This window comes from Halichoeres trimaculatus, unplaced genomic scaffold (assembly GCF_033239565.1).
Source record: "Halichoeres trimaculatus isolate MK-OKI-2021-1 unplaced genomic scaffold, fHalTri1.1 fHalTri1_scaffold_13, whole genome shotgun sequence".
NCBI classification, from domain to species: Eukaryota; Metazoa; Chordata; class Actinopteri; order Labriformes; family Labridae; genus Halichoeres; species Halichoeres trimaculatus.
In genome coordinates, this window is record NW_027437191.1 from 5902444 (window position 1) to 5923316 (window position 20873).

Genomic DNA, 20873 nt, shown 5'->3' on the forward strand with positions numbered 1-20873 from the left:
CAGCCATTAGCTTGTTAGTGTTAACATTAATACTAAATACAGATTTTTGTTTTACTGTTAGTTCCTTTTCTCTCATACCTCTTTCCTCCTCTATGTATCAATTTAATTTTAAACACCTTACACACACTTACACACTGCCACTACATCCTCACGCTTAATTGAATTAATTCACTGCCACTTGAATTGTTGGCTGTTGAAAAGTACCTTGTTTGTGTTGACAGCCTAATTGCTGGTTGTGGATATTTGGTAGTCACCTGTATATGGGTTCTCAAATTTGTGTTTGAAGTCGTTGGAGTTGACAGAGAGGTTTTTTTTTGTGTTTTTTTTTTTTTTTCAAAAACTCATATATCTATTTAGGTAGGGCCATGGTGACTCCTTCAGCTGCTCTTCTTCTCCTTCCTCTTCTGCCATCTCTCAGGTTGTGTCCGAAATCATATACTCATTCCCTAGACATAACTCACTACATAGTGAATTAGATGAATCAGCTAAATTAAAACAAAGTTTCGGACACTACTCACTCATGAACCTGACCTGAAAGCTGACAGTGACATAAAAACTCTCACGTTGCTCACAGACAGTTGGGGATTTAAAGTTATTATTTTTCTCAAACACTCCAAAACAGTTTTAATATCTATGATAATTAATTTTGTACTTAGCGTATTTTACGCAACAGCCAAATATAGTAGAATCATTTATTACACATTATCTATTAAATTAATAAACCATATGTTTGCACAGTAACTTATGCTGTGTTTGAGAATTACAAGGTCCAGTGAATGCATCACCCGCAATGAACCAGCAGCTAACATCTGTGTTGTTTGTTTCTCTGCTTGAAGTTGTGAAACGGGCTCGTCCGAAAGTTAAACAGAGAGACGAGTGTTATTCTCTGACAGTTTTTAATGGTGTTTCATGTAATCAGTAAGCATTAGTAATGTAATCAGATGTTTTCTCTGTTTGAACCACAATGCATGATGGTATATATTGCTAATATAGTGAGCATGGCTAAGACACTACTTTTCAAAATGCATTGTGGGATACATTGAATGGACTATATAGTGAACGACCATGCTCACTCAGATTTTGGACAGCACTACAGAATGGTGTATTCACTGTATTCACAGCCTCAGTGAACTGAAGCGGCCATGTGTGTATGCAGTGAAGTGGCAGGCAGGGATTGTTGAGTGACAACATCAACAGTTCCTCTGCTTCTATTGGTCGACACAGACATAGCGGTGTTTGGAGATGGTGTCACAGTCTGATCCTTACATGTGTGAGCTGAGACTACTAACGGCGCTATTTGCAGTGACGTTACCGCCCAACACTGTGTGGGTGTAACATGGCGCTCACAGCTGGGGTCAAAGTAACAAGAACTTGTAATTCTTGACAGTGTTGAACTTATACAGACCACCAACGGGCTGAGAAGCATACTCCCACTTACTTTGTCTACTCATAGCACTGAGTGCTTTAAAAAACAGGGATATATTTTTCTGGTGTGTAGAGCCATAACTTCAAACAGTGTTCATTGAACTGTAAACAGAGTGGCAAAATGAAAACTAGTGTTTGACTTTAATCTGAAGCTTGTGGATTACGTTCAAACTATAAATAAGTGGTTTGAAAAACTTTTTATACCTCCCAGTCATTCAGACCCAAAAACATGCAAATAAAAACATCTCATAACCTTTTAACTTGGTCTCTATTTACCAGAGTAAACATCTCCAGATCCCCTTCCATCAACAGGAGCTGAATGTTTTCATACTTTCAGCCTCTGAGTTTACTTTATTCAGGCTTTCTAAACAACACGATTCAGTGGTAAGACTTGGCAAACAGCCACATCATCCTAACACTGTGAACGACCAATGATACCAACAGATACCTCCATATGTGTGATGACTTGTCAGGAATAAGGAACATTTTCCTTTTCATTTTTCAGAGCTTCCGCTGGGTCCCTTTGTGTTTGTCCTCCTACATCCCAAGCTGACCAACTTTTCTGGCAGTTAACTTGTCAAACACTTGTCACAAACTTGGCAAAGTGTGAAAACATTGGACAGCAGCCTTTCCCAGCTGTGCAGAGGCCTTCCTCTGACTGACAGCTCTCACAATCTCCAGGGGCACAGAAACAGGAGATGAGAAACCAAAGAGAGGAGCTGCGTCAGCCTCAGATCCAGTGGGGAAAAAAAACAACTGAACTTTTATGGCAGAGATAAGCAGCCTTGTATTTATGGTGAGGAGCGTCCTGCTGTTTATCTCATCTCCATGTGATAATGAAACAGCCCACTGTCAGAGACCCTCTCTCATGTGTTAATAGAGGAGCTGGATCCTCTCCTCCTCTGGCTTTTGTGCTGTTTCCACCAAGGGAAATGGTGTGAAATAAGGAGCAATGTGCCCATTCATGTTTTCTCCAGAGAGACGCCATTTTGGAGATAATGAATTTGTCATCTTGCATAAACAGGACTGACATGAGTGCTCTCCTTTTCCATCACGATTATGCAATGATTAGTGAGAGGCTCAGGTGGCGATTACAGAACATACACGTATGAAGTTTGAAAACTCTCATCAAGTCAGGACGCTGTGCTCAGAAAGAAACAGATGTTGATGTTCTTCTAATCATTTAAGGTAGAAAATCAACTTAAAACTAATAAATACAGCAAAGAGAACATTTCTGATGCTACAGCTAAAACTGTCTCGAAGTCTGTCAGGCCGAGAGATGGGAAGAGATTCACCACTCTGTGAGAGGCTGTATGAGCAAACAGTTCAACACTTTGAGAATCATGTTCCTCAGAGTAAAATGAGAGAGGAATGGTGTATTCATCATCATTAAAAGATTAAGAGAATCTGGAAAAATCTCTGGAAAAAGGATGATACACTGCATCAAAAACAGACGTGACTCTGTAGTGGAGGTCACTGCACAAAGTCAGGCTCACAGTGCCCCATGCGAAGAGGAAACCAGATATAATAACATAAAAACATGATCCAGAAACAGAAGAGACTTCCCTGGACCAGAGCATGATTAAGGTGTGCTGAGGGAAAGAGAAAACTGTCCTATAGTCTGATGAATCCTAATCTGACACTCTTTTTGGAAATCATGGACATGGTGTCCTCCACTCCAAAAAGGAAAGGGAGCACCTGGCCAGTTCTCAGCTCGCAGCTCAGAGCCAGCATCCCTGATCATCTAGGGATCGTGAGAGTCCATGGCATGGGGAGCTTACACATCTGTGAAGGCTCAATCTACAAATTTGGGAGCAACATAATCTGCCATCCAGTCAAAGACTTTTTCAGGAAGACATGACAGATTTCAAAGAGACCGTGACAAACCACATTCTGCACTGACTACTATAAGGCTTTGTAGTGGAGACAAAGCAGACCCTGAACTCTTAAACAGCTGAAATCCTCTATCAGGAAAGAATTAGACAACATTTCACTTTCAGACTCCAGAAACTGGTCTCTTAAATCACAAAAGTTTACGGAGTGTTGCTCAAAGAAGAGCTGATGATGGTAAACATTAATGTGCTTCTGCCACCAAATTTAAAATAAACAGATATTTGTCATCAAACAAAAAACATTTTTCAGTTTTGTGTTCTGTTGCCTTTGCTGGATTTTTAATTAAACATCAAATGAGTAAAATTTGCAAACCATTAAATTCTGTTTGTTTTAACATTTTACACAGTGTCCCAAAATATTTGTTGATGTTGGGTTTTAGAAAATATGAATGAGCAACAGCTCAATGTTCAAGGCAAAAGACAGAGAGTTGAAAGCATTAACCCCTAACTACTGATGGACATAGCAACAGTCAGCTTGAATTCTGGGTAAAACATTGGGACAGTTCAAAGAGAAGTATTCAAGGCCAAACTCTTTTAAAAATCAGTTAAAGGTATAATAATAAACAGGTATAATAGAATAGCTTATCAATGGATGACTGACTGACTCAAAGAAATTAATTGAGTACAGTATGGGTGTTTTAAGGCTAAAATAAGGGAATACACTTGAATAAAACTTGAATTTACATTCATTTTAAAAATGGTAATTATAAAAAAAACTGCTGGATCTGATCTGAAAATAGCAAGAGATCTTAGCAAGATCTTCATGAAATCTTAAGGAGACTTGCTGAAATGTTGATGTCTTTGCAACAGGACCTCCTAACTGGTTCATAACATGTTGAAGGAACAGGCCTCCAGAGGACTGGCCAATCAGAAGGAAGGGGGTTTGTGGGGCAAGAAGCCTTGGGCTGTATTCAGACCAGAAAAGTCCTTTGGTCCACTTGTTTGGTCCGGACCAAAAGCGGACTTTATTTTTTTCATTTGGTGCGGTTTGTATTCTGATTATACTTTTTGCAAGTGGACTATATTCTGTAAAAATTTTGGAACAGTGAAGGTGAATGCGGACAGCAAGGAGACGCAATGCTCTGCGTGTCCTGACCCACAACATGCTAATAACAGCGTGGCTAAACAGAGGACGGAGGATCAGGTATGAACTAAAGAACAACATTCACTAAGGGCTGAGAGTGAACTACGTGGGGATTAATGCACAATGCTTGGCTATGGTGGCTTTATAGGCCCAAAAGGCGCATGTATCCTGTAGTTAGTTTGGGTGGACCTTGGTTTGTATTCAGACCTGCACCGGAGAACCACAAACTGCACCAGAGTATGTTTGGAAGCAGAACAAGACCATCTCAAAAAGTGGGTCTCGGTCCGGTTGTTTGGTCCGCTTCCAGGGTTCGTTTGTGTCTTTTCACACCTGCATGGAAAGTCCGGACCAGTGTGGGAAACGAACCCTTGTCTGTTTATAGTGGACCAAACAGTCCAGGTCTGAATATCACCTTGAAGAGACAGCAGCTAAAATGAAGTGTTTCAGACAGAGGCTGAAATGAGAGTTTTCTTAGACAACCGTCAAAGAAATAGAGATTTTTTGGAGCTTTAAGTCATGTAAAGACACTACAGAGAAAAGACTTAAACAAGCACAATACTCCGATTTTCAGTATGGATGGGTGAAAGACGTGGCCAGGTGGTGATTCTGGTAAACGTCTATTGGTGCAATAAAAACTCAGATTATGCACAAAAAGTTAGTATGAATATGATCTTATCAGTCTACTACTCTTTAAAATGTAATTTAAAATGATTTTAAACCAACTGACCCCAAAATAGAGAGAAACCATTGATGTCTAAGGCATACTGACCTGCTAAAAACAACAAGAAATCAAATGTTTTAAACATACTTTGAGATGATATTCAATAAAAAAATAACATGTTTCATCAGTACACTTGCATAACTCCTAGGGGGTTGAGTTTTTTAACACTTGACCGGCTTTTGTGGTCACACCATTTGACATTTTAATAAGACTGATTCTTTAACTGGTTAGAATGACAGAAACGTCACATGAATGAAAAACTACACATTCAAAAAAATATTTAACATGTTGTTTAACAAGTTTAAAGCACAATTTTGATGCCAGCCTTTATTTTTCACTGTCCTGGATACATGATGTAAATCATAAGCATAATGTTGAAGACTACTGAAGACAACAGCTTGAGACCTCATACCTTTAGGCATCTCTAGCTGCTGAAAGAGATGCCGCTCCTCAGTATAAAACTTAAGGTATGACCAGCAACTTTTGCATACACGTCCAAAGTGATTTCACTTGCCCTGAGAAGAAGGATGTTATGGATATCTAAAACTAAACAGTGGTCAGAGGGGATGTTGTTGTGGAGACCTGGAACAGTTGTTTTGAATAATGAGGGTTGAATTACAGATATCAGTACTCGAGCTACTGAACGTTAAATGGGCTGACCGTACACTCAGTATGATTTAAAGCATGATATGTGGGAACTAATGGAAGTGTGGGATGAATTTAAATGGGCTTGCTATGAGGGTTCATCAGGCTGAAAGGATCTTTAGGATACACACAGATCCACACACACCTTATTATCATTCTCTCTCCATACATACCACAGCACATGTTTTCATCCAGCACGTCTTACTTTTTGGCGAGGGCTCTCCTCTCTTCTGGGGTATAATCAAGGGATCCTATTGCTCCCTCCCCTTTTGTTGGCATGAATCCGATTATAGCTATTAGAGCGGTTCGGACTGGAAGAGACAGACAGACAGAGAGGAGAGGAGACAAATTACAATCACACACAGAATGTTCAACGTTTCTGGGTAAAACAGAGAAGGTTAAATTACATGACAGGATGCACATGTCTCCGTGTTCAGCACCCATGTTACATAATAAAATGATGCTTTGTTTTGTGAGCCTAAGCCCGGATTTACCCGGCCTCTCAGAGGACACTCACCCTGTCTCTGTCCTCACACTTCCTCCAGCTGGCACGAGACACGCTTGACAATATGGTCGGGGTCAGGGGTGTGTTTGTGTTGGGGCTAATGTTTGGAGTGGCTGAATTAAAGCGTGCGGAAGCCGAAAATGTCTTTAATGAAAGAGAAGCTGATAATAAACTGAAATACTGAAGGTCACCATACAAAATGTACAAATCAAAGCTCTTTGTTTGAGCTGTTTGGCAAATTTACACCCAGCACCATCTTTTGATTTCAGCATTTCAATGAAAGTTGGTTCCAGTCAAAAATGATGCTTTACACTAAAACTCAATAATCAACATTCTTCAGGTTTTTTCTCTTCAAAGGGAACTAAAAGAGTTCTAATCTATTTCCATAAAGTTTACTAGTTTATTTCTCACCCAACAATTTCTATCAAAATTTTCAGCTCTTAAGATTGCTTTTTCTAAAAAAATATCTCAAAGCTGTGACATTTGCTTTATCTGTATTCAAAGGTGTGCCAAGGTCAAAGCTCTGAGAATGAGAATAGCTGAATGAGGACAGACATGTTCACAGATTCCAGCAGGGGCCCTGCTCACCTGTATTGCATGATATATCTTTATATTGTCTCTTTGGTTCCCTGTAGAAAATTTAAATGATTTACAGCTCAAAAAGTATCTTTTACTAGACGCTACCAGGTCTCTACTGTATAAAGCATAAAGAGGGCAGAGACTGGCTGGTGTTTCAACCTGTAGAGCCACTCTGTAGATTCCCTTAGTTTAGTTTAGTTTAGTTTAGTTTATTCACACACACAAATCATCATCCAGAAGATACAATACAAAACTTGGAGTATACAACAAACATCTATTACTCATTATTATTATTATTACTTTAATATACAATCAGGTGTGTGAAAGGGGTCTCCCCAAGTAAGCTATTTAAAGCTTTTAATAGGGGGCCCGGTTTTCCATGAATTTCGGATATTGGCCAGATATCCTCAAAACATGGACAATGTCGAGTGGAGCGGTCACAATGATTATATATTATGTCCTCACAATGTTCTCGTGCATGAAGTGTACCGCACTAAAGCACACCTCTCTGTGTACCTTGCTTGACCATGTAGCACTTGCTGTCAACAAAAAACACGTTTCCACCAAGCAGACCGATTCGGTTCGTCGAGGTAGGGCGCGCATTTTGTGGTGTTTCCACTGACTTATCTCGGGACAAATCCTTAAATAACCAAGATGAGCCACCCCTACTTTTTTGGGACCCTTTCGTGTGGGTGTCAGACTGAACCGATCCGCTCTCGGAAGGTGGCGCTACAACACTGCAGAACGTTGATTGGTCAAAAGAATCGTCACTTACCCAGCAACAATGGCCGCATTTCTCCTGGCGGCACACAGACTTCTCTGAAACAAAGCTTGATAGTTCTTTGTATCAAAAAGCTACATGCCAATCACAAAAGCTGCGTTTCCACCAAGCAGTCCAGGTTGGTTCAATACGGTTTGGCACAGTTTGGTACGGTTTGGTACAGTTAAACCTGATCCCGTTTGCATTTCCAAAGCAAACTGTGCCCTCTTGTGGTAGGCATGTGAGCCGGATGCCGAAAGCTGCAGCTGTTAAACAATAGTGTGATGCTGTAGCAGTTTACCCCGCTGATAAATCCAACGAAGAAGAAAAACGCGACACAGTAAACAAAGAGCACAGATGGAAGACATGCAGCATTTCGTCTGCGATCCGCATGTAGCTCTTTGATACAAAGAACAATCAAGCTTTATTTCAGAAAAGTCTTTGTGCCACCAGGAAAATTACAGCCGCTGTCGGGGTAAGTGATTATTCTTTTTACCAATCAACGGTCAGCAGTGTTGTAGCTCCACCTTCCGTGAGCGGATCAGTTCAGTCTGGCACCCATACGGAAGGGTCCCAAAAACGTAGGTTAGCTCGTCTCGGTTTTTGGGGATCTGTCAGTAATCAGTCAGTGGAAACGCCACAAAATGCGCGCCGCACCAAGACGAACCAAACCGGTCTGCTTGGTGGAAACGCGGCTAAAGAGGACAAAATGCTGCATGTCTTCCATCTATGCTTTTTGTTTACTGTGTCGTGTTTTTCTTCTTTGTTGGATTTATTAGCAGGGTACACTGTGTTGCGCTGCTACGGTGTCCCACTATTGTTTAAAAAGCTGCGGCTTTTGGCATCCGGCTTACACGCCGCCAACCACGAGAGGGCACAGTTTTGCTGTGGAAACGCAAACGGGATCAGGCTTAACTGTATTAAACTGTGCCACACCGTACCGAACCGAACTGCTTGGTGGAAATGTGGCTAAACAAACTGGACCTCGAAGTTGAAGGATGCTCAGGCACGCCGTGGACCATCAGTGTGACTGCATCCTTAGATTATCATTTATATGTGTCAGGAAATCTGACACATATAATTGTGTGTAAATCCAAACTCAGATGCATCCCTTCTTTTCTTCTTTTGTGTTTCAACAGCTGTTGTAAACTGGAACTCCACTGACACTTTCAGCTGAAGGTCTCCAGGGACGCTCTTAAAAGGAAAGGCCTGCAAGATTTTCCTTAATGATAAGATGTCAACTTTAACAGGAATAATGATGCTCAATTTTGACCTACAGGCCTCCAAACATGTGTGTCAGTGTCTGTGTCTGCCTTGAATCCTCTCCTCTGCCTGTATGTTGATGTTTGGTTTGTGTCGGGATGTTTCCGTGTAGGCATGGTTAAATCAGCTAATCACAGCGGTGTGCAATCAGTGCGCAAGTGACCTGAAGACGACCGAAGCCGAGCAGCTGTAAAAGGCTTCCTCAATGGTGATGAATGTTCAAAACTGTCACAGATAATGCAGCACAATCTGCTTAACACCCTCCACATAACTTGTGTAGATCAGTTTTATCTGCCAGCGTGCAGCCCGTTGACTGTCACCTTGCTCAAAAACACATACAGTGGGAAAAAAAAGTGTTGAACACGTCAACTTTTTTCTCATCACATTTATTTCCAAAGATGCAATTCAAACAAAATTTCTACCAGACATTGGTATCAACTCAAATAATCCACACATGAAAAGAAATCACAACGTTCAGGTCCATAGATAATGATTATGTGGAGTTAAGTACACAGGAAAAAAATATTGAACAAGCTAAATGAGACTCATCTGATACTTAGTGGAGAAGCCTTTGTTTGCAATGACAGCTTCCAGACGCTTCGTGTATGTTTTAACTAATGGCCCACACTGCTCAGGTGTGATTTTGGCCCATTCCTCTGCACAGATTGTCTTTAAATCTGGAATATTCTTTGGTGCCCTCTGGTGAACCCTTTTCTTTAGTTCTTTCCACAAATGTTCAATTGGATTTAAGTCAGGTGATTGACTAGGCCATTCTAACAGATTGATTTTCTTTTTTTGAAACCATTTGAGAGTCAACTTTGCCGTGTGCTTTGGATCGTTGTCCTGCTGGAAGGTCCAGCCATGTGTAGTATGACAGCCAAAAAGTCCAATTTTGGTCTCATCTGACCAGACAACATTCTCCCAGTATTCTACAGGCTTGTCAATATGCTGTTTAGCAAACTTTAAACAAGCTTCAACATGCCTTTTCTCGAGTAATGGAGTCTTGCGGGCTGGGCGTCCATAGAGGCCATGGAGGTGGAGTGCATTGCCTATTGTTTTCTCTGTAATAATTATACCTGCTACCTCTTTCTAGAGCACTTTCAGGGTGGTCCTTGGCTTGTTGAGTACTCTTCTGACTATCTTGCTGACTCCCTGGTCAGAAATCTTGCAAGGAGCTCCTGTGCATGGCCTGTTGATAGTAAGGTGGTGCTTCTTCCACTTGTGAATAATGGCCCAGACAGTGCTGACTGGAATATTCAGGTGCTTTGATATAAGTCTGTAACCAGTTCCATTCTGATGCTGAGCAACAATCAGGTTGTGAATGTCTTCAGAGAGCTCTTTGCCTTTACCCATCATGAGGTGTGTGGTATTTTACTGCTTGGTGAAAAAACAACCTTTTTTATAGGACCATCAACTTGTTCTAGCCCAGCTGATGTTGGTTTGCACTAATTGGAATTAAAGTGAGAACTACTGACAGATTTCAGGTGGTATGGTGCATTTCCTTGCCAAAGTATACAGCCTTTCCATGGTGTGTTCAATACTTTTTTCCTGTGTTATCGTACTTAATTCCACATAATCATTATTTATGGACTTAAATGTCATGATTTCTTTTCCTGTGTGGATTATTTGAGTTAATACCAATGTCCAGGAGAAATTTTGTTTGAATTGCAGCTTTGGAAATAAATGAAATGAGATAAAAGTTGACGCATTCAATACTTATTTTCCCCACTATATCAAAAGAGTTGTTCAGTCATGTTTCCATTAAAAACTTTCCACCTCGCAACTTTCATTAATGTTGGAAACTTATCAGAGTTTGTCTCTTTTTTTCTGTAGCAGGAACTTGTTGTAATGACCAGTTTGGATTCCTGACAGGTTCATGCACAGACTCTGAAGAGGACATGATGTAACAGCTACAGATCTTTTTTTCCCCTTACAAAACATGTAGTCTAACTTTAATAATGTATAACTGAGACGGTTAACGTTCTGAAAACTTATCTTTTTTCATATACACTGGGGTTTGGAGACTGACAGCGTCTTTTTCCAGTTCAAACAGCGCTGATGAGACTGACAGCGGCTATCAGAGCTCGACACACCTGCTCACATTATGTAGCTGTGAGATGAAACCCATTATATAAATTAGACTTCACTCGGCGTCATTTGAATAAAATCAAAAGGGGAGCAGAAAGTTTTGTAAAGTGAAGTAATGTGTGAGCTGATTAAAATGAGAAGCAGAAGCAGCACGTTTCACTTTGACACAGAAGTGAGTCTGCCAATAAAAATCTCTACTAATCAAACATTTCTAACTTCTTCTTTGAGGACTTCATTTTTTATTTGTTCATTTTTGTCAGAAGCACTGTACACAGATGGTTACAACACATATCCACTAGGGGTTTTTCTACTGAGCTGTTTAAATTTGGCACATTCAGTGTAACAACCATGTGTGCCTCTTGTGCCTTTCATCTTAATTAAAATGTTAATATCAGACCTGTTAACTTTAATGAACACAATTATCCTGTAGCTATGAGCTGAGCAGATTACCAGACCTAAAGGAAATAGGTCATAACTGGATTCCAGCAACCATGAAATACAACCCCACTAATCTAAAAACTACGAGAAATGTTTGAAATACTCCGCCACATTTCTTCACAGCAGCCAGAAAGCATGTGAGTAATTCTGGAGACACTACAGCTGGCCTGCAGTCAGTCTTAATTTCCTGCCAGGGCCTCCTGCTGTCGTTCGAAACAAGATGAGACACAACTTGAACATCACACTTTAAGAACCCAGCGGGAGGAAGTCAAATCTCTCAGGCGTGGCCCAGCCATGTGACCACGCCATGTGGGTAAAAACAGACAACCTTTGTTGTGTATTGAACTCTGTTATTTGTCCACATCTCTGGTTTGTGTTGTTAAAGAAGGAGACCAGATTGGGAATACTTTGGAAGGATGCATCGTCTCCCACTGAGCTCTGTCTGATTAAAGTCACACGCTGTGAAATTATATTACAAAGCAGCACAGGGATGGATCACTGGGACAGAAATAAAGGTTTCAGTAGAAATAATTATGCTCATTTTTTTTTCTATTTTTCTTTTTATTGAGTTCCTGATCCTGGATAAGTTCTTTAGAGGGTAACTCATCTCTCTAAGTCCCCAGCATCTAATAACCTGCACACCTGGCAAATGTTCTGCAGGCAGACAGAATGTGAGGTCTTCCAGATCGTCCCTCCTCTTCATGCATTGATTACGGTGTATGGTATGATGTTAAAAATGACCCTTCTCTTAGTGCTAATGCTGCTAATGTCATTCTGCACTGTCTTTGACTGGGATCATTGCAGAAAGCTCAGACTGGGCTCACCTGTTGTGGTTAAAGCATTGAAGAAGAGAAAGTTTAAAAAAGAGAGTTATGCTGTTTTGGTCTTTGTCTCAAACATGCTGCTGATGAATCTTGTTAAAGTCTGGACACAAACAGGAAGTGAGGCAGGAAAACAAAAACCACAAAAATGAGCATTTTAATTTCTACAATCTTGGTTCCATTTTTATGTAATTGGCTCTTATTAGCGATGGTTAATTTGCTTTCTGTCCTGTTGGTTGACTTTATTTCTTTTCTAATTTGTTTTAAATGATTGCTTATTTGTTCTTTTATGAGAGTTCCCGCTTTGTCACTTTGTCGTGTTTTGTCTTGTGCTTACTGTTACTTGTTAAAAAGAAAACCCACACCACACCTACCAATGGGTACAAACAAAGTCATTTTAAACCTTGTTTATATCTTTTAAAAGCCACAAGAAATTTCAATGGAAAATTGAAATTTTATCATAGTTTATATGAGTTTTTGTATTGAGTTTATAAGTCTTTGTCCTGCCCTCTGGTGCCCCTGAAGTATCTTTACATGATTTACAACTCAAAAAAAACTCTATTTTTCTCTCAATGGTGCTTTAGAATTTTTTTTACCCTCTGTCTGAAAAACTGCTGTCTCTTTAAGGCTCCCTGCTTCACAAACTCCCTTCCCTCTGATTGGCCAGCACTCTGGAGGCCTGTCAGGGGAGGAGCTATGGGCAGAGCTTGGTGTTCGAGGCCCACACCATAAGGAGATCATTATGTGATGACCTCATCATTTCAGCAAGTCTTTGGAAGATCTCATGCTATTTTTAAGACAGAGTTTTAATCAGTTTACAGATTCAGGGATTTCTAAAACATGTGAATATGTAGAGGTTCGAAAATCTGCACACGCTCAGTCTATACATCCAAGATTGATACTTTATATGCATGATTAAAATATGGAAAAGAAGAATACACCATCTTTAAAACTGAACTAACTATCTAAAACATTAAAGTCGTGAAATGAACAAAAATAAATGTGTCTGGAGCAGCTGCAGCACTTTTTGGTAACCCCCTAATGCCTGAATTAATTAAAATTAATTCTAACCAATTAATTTAAATATAGATTGTTTTTATGTGTTTTCGTGTTCTCTGGAGATTGTAAATTTGAGTATAGTGCACACAATAGTTATAACTAACTATTAGTTATAATAGTCTATATATAATATATATATATATACAGACATGAGAGGTTCATCCCCTGACCAATATATTGTGACATAGAATAGAATAGAATAGAATAGAATAGAATAGAATAGAATAGAATAGAATATTCTTTTATTGATCCCCCATGAGAGAAATTTTTTGTCACAACAGCTGCAGTGAATACAATAACAATAAGAAATGGAATAATAATAGAAATATGAAATTACAAATTTGTAGGAAAAAAAAAAGTTGAAAATATCGAAACAATAGAAAAATATTTCTATTTACATAATTACATTAAGAAAAAATAGTGGATCTGATACGATCTTTGGTATGTATAGAATATGAAGCAATAGGTATACAAAGGTAATTTCAGCTGCATCAAGACCTGACAGGGTATGTCCATAGACTGTATAGAACATGGACGAAGTATTCGCGGCATCACCCGTCTGTTCCTGAAACCGTAAGATGAAGCCAATCAGCGGACGCAGCCACATTTGCTATGATACCGGCTGTGAGTTTATCTTCGAGCAGCTACAGAGCGCCTGACGGTCACGTGACCTGAGCAGTGCCTCTGATTGGAAAATCCTAATAACTTCTAAACCACAGATAGAAAAAAATTCACTCACTGTATTGTGTATGCAGATGGTGAAATCAGCGTTTTAGACCCAAGCTGTTTTATGAACCAGGCTGTAAATGTGTTTTTTAATGGCGTAAAAGTCAGTTTTTATGGCTGGGTGTGTACGTGACTTCTGGTCTTTCTGCAGCCAGCCTCAAGCAGATTCTTGACGAACAGAGACTTGTGTGTGTTTTTAGGCTAAATGAAATGATGACTTCTGTGTGTCACATTTAATAAGTTAAGAGTGCAGCGTTTTCTCGCATTTCTTCATGTTTTCTCTAAATGTAAACTCAAGCAGGAAAAGTACTTGTATTTCCAGCTCAATTGATATTTCTTTAGGCTTTTATTTGTTATTTATCTGACCTATGTTCATTTCTGATTACAGCAGCCATGACTCCCATGCTGTCTGTGTACTCACACTGGTTTTTGAATAAATTGATATTAATGTGATTTATTTTAGTACAGCAGAGCCAGAATCTGTCTTTCAAGACTCTGTGTCAGGGCAAAAAATGGAAATAACTCTGCCTGGACTGAGACAACAGGGCAAAAGAGCCAGACACCTCTGGCTACAAATAATAAAACTCATGAATATAACTTCACCCCATGAACCAAACTTTAGACTGAGATGTGGGAGGAAGTATCAAGGGAAACTCAAGCAATGAGCAAAGCATGGAGAAGTCTGAGGATACTCACTGCTCCAGGAGGGCTGCCAGGTCTCTGGATGGTGGCCAGAGATGCTCAAACAAATCTTCTTACCAACTTCAAATCTGCCGTTCGGCTGGCAGGAGAGGGAGAGAAACAGAGGAGGTGGAGGTGAGGGTTTGAATAAGGCTAGCTCAATAAACCATGAACCTGTGACAGAGACACTGATGTGAGGTTTGAAATGATGAAGAGTTGGGAGGAAGAATCGGAGCTGCTAGTCTGTAAAAGTCAGTGTTCAAACAAAGGAAGAGAAAGGAAGTGTTATTAAAAGTGTCTGGACGGAGTATGAAGAATTTAAGGGTGCTGTGTCTTTTATCAGCCTGTCTTTATTGCAGGTGTCACACAGCTGTCTGAGTGTTATAAGGCTGTGTGATAAAAGCAGTGAAATCCTCTGTGACAGAGCGATGACAGCTCAGGCTTTGATCTGACGACTGTCACTTCAGAAACCGCTGAGGGTTAAATGACATGCAGTCCGTTCTCGCCTCTTTGATCATCTGATTTGACGTCTTTCTGTTCTGCTTTGGCAAAAGATTAATCACATCAGTTTATGAGATGTGGCCTTCGCTGTTGTCTTACTGTGAGGAGGATGATGCTGGGGGGCTTCATCGGGTACTCTGGGGGGAGCACGATCCTGCCGTGGTAGACCCCGCCATCGAAGTCTGAATCTGGGGGCCCACGTACGGAGAAGTGCCACTCAAAGAGGTTATCCTGCAGAAAGAGAGACACATGGGGCACATGCTAAAGAGATGAAGAGGGTCTCATTTAAAGGTGTACACACTAGAGCTGAAACGATTCCTCGAATGATTCCAGGTACTTGATTACAAAAAATACTCGAGTAATTTTCTCCGCCTCGAGGAATCGTTTAAAAAAGATCAAAGAGTGGTATTTCAAATAGAGCTGAGGCCATATTAAGGGAGTTTTCAGACCCCTCAAGCTACCTCTTATACAAAATAGCAACTAGAAACAAATCTAGCTTCTTTTCTGGAGTTTGGAGACTAATGGGTCATTCTACGAAACGGGTGCCTTTGGGTCCGCAACATTTGATGAGATGTACAAGGCACAAAAAATGTGTCAAAGTGTGTTTACAATTTTTGAGCTACCAAAGCAAGTGCTCTTATTGACATGCTATATCAGAAAATTCTATTTCTTAAAGGGATAGTTCATTTTTTTTGAAGTGGGGTTGTATGAGCTCTATGTGACCACTAAGGACAGGTTGTAGCCTCGTGTAAGTTTGATCAAGTATCGTAATTCTTTTGTTTGTACTCTAAGGATTGTGAGGCAGCGTAGGAAATTCTAAATGAGTGACTATGACAGTGACGATGAAGTTTCATTCACTTTGGAACCAAAAGTATACCTGTATGAACCGGAGTAGCTACACAGAAGAAGAGCTGCTACAGATGGAAACTGAAAGGAATACAGGGGAGACATCCACGGACACTGGACATCAAGATGCTGAGTGTTACTGCTGCCACGACTGTTGAGAGTCAGCAGTGTCCTCAGACAAATCCTGAAGAGTGTCTGTAACCAAGTTCCACTCGTGACAGCAGTAACACTCAGCATCCGTGGGCATTGAGTCACAGCTCAGACATTTACACCACTGAGTATTTCTGTCTCTATCTTGATGTCCAGTGTCCGCGGATGTTTCCTCTGTATTCCTTTCAGTCACCATCTGTAGCAGCTCCTCTTCTGTGTGCTCCGGTTCATACAGGTATCCTTTTGGTTCCAAAGTGAATGGAACTTCATTGTCGCTGTCATAGTCACTCATTTTGAATTTTCCACGCTGCCTCACAATCCTTAGAGTACAAACAAAAGAATTACAATACTTGATCAAACTTACACGAGGCTACAACCGGTAGCCGAAGCATAGCTTGTTTACATTCCCTACAGCTGAAAGGAGGAGGGGGGACGGCATGAGCGCTGCGCGGAAGGATACATGACCAGTTAGTTAGGTCCGGATAAATGTTTATATTTCCAAAGACTTAATGCACTTAAAACATATCTTATGTAGCGTACTCTTAAACTGTAGTATTACTTTTTGATTTTAGTTCTTGTAGGCAGAGAAAATAGCCTTTGAATTTGGTACAGTCTGTCCCTGTTAGCGTCTATTTCCTCGTCACCAGCGATTACAGTCTGTGTCTTACTGAGGGAGAGGAGACACCTTTCTCCTGTATCTAATGTCCTTAGTGGTCACGTTTAGCTCATACAACCCCACTTCAAAAAAAGTGAACTATCCCTTTAAAGAGAAAAATTTTCATTTGAAAAATAACTGCTCCTTAACTAAACAAAAATGTATTTTATCCGATTACTCGATTAATCGATGGGATTTTCAGTAGCGTACTCAAATACTAATATATTCAATAGCTGCAGCCCCAGTACACACACAGGGAAAAACTGAAAACAGCATGCACAAAACTGTACACACACTCTTGCAATATCTGCTTGTAAATAACAATCCACAAGGGAAAATGTGCACATGGGTTGCTCTCACATTCAGCCCGCCACATGCCCGAGATTGTCAATGCAAAGCACCCTCTGAATGAAAACGCATACGAATGAGCTGCACGTCAAAGGTTCAGGAGGTGGATCACAGCAGTGACAGTGAGGAGGGCTGAGAACATACAGTTGGTGACACAGACATGGAGGAGCTTGTGAATGAAGAGGAGGTCAGAGAGCACAGATTGTTTGTGTCTCACAGCAGGAGGGTCACAAAAAAGAAAAAAAAAACTGACACCACGCAGCTGCAGAGTCAACGCAGTCCTCCAGCCGTGCCAGAGCATCCATCATTTATCACTGGGCTCCAGTGTCACTGCAGATTTTATATGTTTACAGGACCAACGCTGATCTGCTCCTGTCAGTCAACAGTCCTCTTCCTACTCTATAGCATTCGATTATTTTCATTATTTGAGCTTATCGAATGTTTGTTTAGTGGGTAAAAGTTTTAACCTGTTGGTTTTATTGTGGCCAACTTACTCTGTGCTTTAATTAGCTATGCAGATATGAAATATATGTGGGAGCTTCCACACTTGTTCATGAACTCAATAAATATGTGCAGGTGTTGAAGATGTGAGGAGATTGCTGTGTGATCTCTGTGTGCAGTTTATTTAGTTTTTGCATAAATGTTAATTTGATTCATCTTTGATTAATGCAACTCACTCCTTCACAGTGCCCCCTTAAATCCCTCCATCAGCTTCAACTGGTCCAGAGTTCTGCAGCCCACATCATCACCAGAACCTCTTCCCCTCACCACATCACCCCGTCCTCCAGCAGCCTCACTGACTCTCCATTAAATTCAGGATCACCTTCAAAATCCTTCCGTTTACATTTGGGGTCAGCCACAACATCCCACCTCCCAACCCCCCTACCTCTCTGATATCCTCCACACAGCCACCCTCTCAGGTCTTCCTCCTCTCTCCACCTCTCTGTGCCCTCTGCCTGTGTCAGTACCATGGGAAGCAGAACTTTCAGTCGCTCTGCTCCCCAACGTTGGAACTTTCCCCCACCACATCAGAAATATTGATTCTCCAGCCTCGTACAAATCAACACTTGAAACTCATCTGTCCCAAGCTGCTTTCTCTAACTTCACTGCTCCATTTTAAATTAATATGACTTGGGTTGTTTCTTTATTAATTTTGATTGTGCTATTTCTTTTTTACTGTGTTGCAAAGTGACTTAAGTGTTCAGAGAGGTGCTTTTAAATAAAATGCAATACTATTTTTATTTCTGATCATAAAGGTCTGAAAGAGATGGGTAATGTTCTCATAGTGATACTCAGTATTAGTGACACCCAAAGCACAGGACTCGGTAGAGGGAATTAAAAAGTCAGGTCAGTGCACCTCAAACCTGAGTTCTTCATCCTGTACTGACCGAACAGAAGGGGCTCAGCTAGACTGTGCAGGACTAAGACCTAGCATAGTACACGTTCACCCACTTTTCCAGTACAGAAGCTCTGGTGTTGGCTCAGAGTTAGTTCAGCTGGAGATCTAAGAACCAGCTTTCTTTTCCAGAGGCCAAGGTCACAAAACAGCCACATCACTACATCACAGAATACCTCCTTTTTTCCCCTCAGGAAAAACAAGCAGAGTTTACAAAAATAACTAACGAATTCATCCGGAATATTTATTTTAATCAAAACACAAAAGATAAGATACCCAACCATTGAATTTTTCAGTTTTAAGCAAACATCACATGTTGACCCTAGGAGGAGGAGCTGAATGCTATCAGGTTTACAGGTACAGGACAAACAAAAAACTAAATGCAATTTCCTGCATTCTTTTGCATTTTGTCGTTTTCAGATTGAAGGTAATCTCTCGCTTTCATTGTTTTCCTTGGTGCGGGCATGATCTGCAATTACTCACTACTATTATGCTCTGATGTAATACAGAGGACTTTAGTTTTCTGAAATTTGGTTTACTTTTGAAACTTGTGGTCCATTCAAGAGTCTAAAACAAATCACAGTACGATATGAACATTTTTAACCATTAGACTAAAACGTTTTTTTCTTTTTTTCTTTCCTTTAAACAAACCAAAAATATACAACAGAAAAACTTTTAAAGAGCCTTCACAGCGCGGTATACATGCAGTTTGGACGTAGAGGGCTGAACAACTCCTGCTCTGACTGCAGCTGAGAGGGACTGCTCTGTGGTACACTTGGCTGCCTGAGAGTGATCTGAGACAGGGGTCACGGTCTCTGAAGTCTCCAATAACACCAGAAAAAGACACTAGTTTTGTCATTTGTTGCGATTTTGAAAAAAAAAAAAAAACTAAAAAAACCTTGCAAGTGGGGTCTGATTACTTGCTTAATACGGCTCTGAGAAGCTAGGTTGGCAGCACTGCTCCCAAGCAGGGTGTGCTGAAATCACGCCAGTCCGGGATGCTCACCTGCTAACATTCTTATGAGAAAAGCTGGCTGAGTTTGGCCATCAACTTAAATGTTCGGTCACTCAAGGAAAAGCTCATAATTTTTACATAAAACATGAGAAACTTGGGAATACTCTGGCAACTTCAACCTACTTTACTTTTTTTTTTTTTTTCTTAAAAAAAAAAACCCTCCTGATGTCCAACCTTTCTGTCATTGATCGTACTCAGTCAATACGCCTGTATGATGTGGCTGTGTAGTAGGAAACCAGGAAAATGCGGCGTGAACTTCTATTGATATTTGTATTCCCCTACTGATAATTAGTATGGATTTTTAGTGAAGTGGCTTTGTGTAGGAAACCAGTAAATCACGGAGTGGATTTCTATCGATATTGGTATTCTTCACAATAAAAAATGAAAATGGATTTAATAGTCAAGCAATGGAAAGAATGCTGAAGCAGATATGCACTCATACTTTTGATTGCAAGTGTGGGGGGGTTGAAACTGAGGGGGACATGACCCCCCTGATTGTATTCTGGTTACGGCCATGGTTTGCACCAAAACTGAAAGTGAATGCTTAGACAGCTCCATGAACCTACATGTCTGAAGACATGGATGAAAAAAATATTTCAACAAAAAAATCACCAAAAAGAAAAAAACTATGACAACAGATTGTGTTAGTGAGTTATCCTGTGGGCTGACGCTAAAACTTGCAGAACACATGAAAACAGCGTACCTTTAATTATTCATTAAGTTTTGTTTGTTGTAATTTTGGCCACATTAGCTCAGCCTCAGCCTCTGGCGTAAGTGCCTCTTCATTTTAGCTAATGAGGAGTCGGTGCAACTTTGGATCCAGTTCTTCTTTGGTAGTTGAAACACAAAGACCTGGTTTCTGATCAGGCTTTGGCTCAAAACTCACCCTGAACCCGTTTGGTGTAAAAACTGCTGTTGGAGGTGTCAGTGTTGTCCTGTGGTGAACTTACTTCTAGTGGCTGGGCGTGATAATGCTCTGTTGGGTCCCTCAGCTCAGCAGCCTCCTTCATCAGCCTCTTCACCGCTGTTATTCAGAGAAACAGACACACAAACACACTGAGGTTAGAGCATACAGGGTCAAACTAATCATTGCAGCTTACATCCTCAGCTTTCTACACAAGTCCAACACTATCCCTTTCAGCTACAGCAGCTCTACAGGCCAACAGCTCTGATCGGACCGAGCAGAGCGAGCTGCCGCTCTGGTTAACAGGACGCTAACACAGGCAGACAGAGGAGGAGGGACAGCTCTTCATGTACAGGCTGAGCACAAGCCTG

The 20873-nt window shown here is 40.6% G+C and overlaps 1 protein-coding gene across 1 annotated transcript in view; it reads right to left on the bottom strand.

The window, feature by feature from the left end:
- Nucleotides 1–20873, bottom strand: part of ube2j1 (ubiquitin-conjugating enzyme E2, J1) — a 91252-nt gene that overhangs the window by 31465 nt on the left and 38914 nt on the right. Inside the window, exons 2-5 of the mRNA XM_074686003.1 lie at nucleotides 20549–20622; nucleotides 15288–15419; nucleotides 14703–14787; nucleotides 5973–6078 (exon numbers count right to left, since the gene is read on the bottom strand). Coding sequence (XP_074542104.1) covers nucleotides 5973–6078; nucleotides 14703–14787; nucleotides 15288–15419; nucleotides 20549–20622 — 397 coding nt within the window. The remainder of the gene's footprint in view (nucleotides 1–5972; nucleotides 6079–14702; nucleotides 14788–15287; nucleotides 15420–20548; nucleotides 20623–20873) is intronic.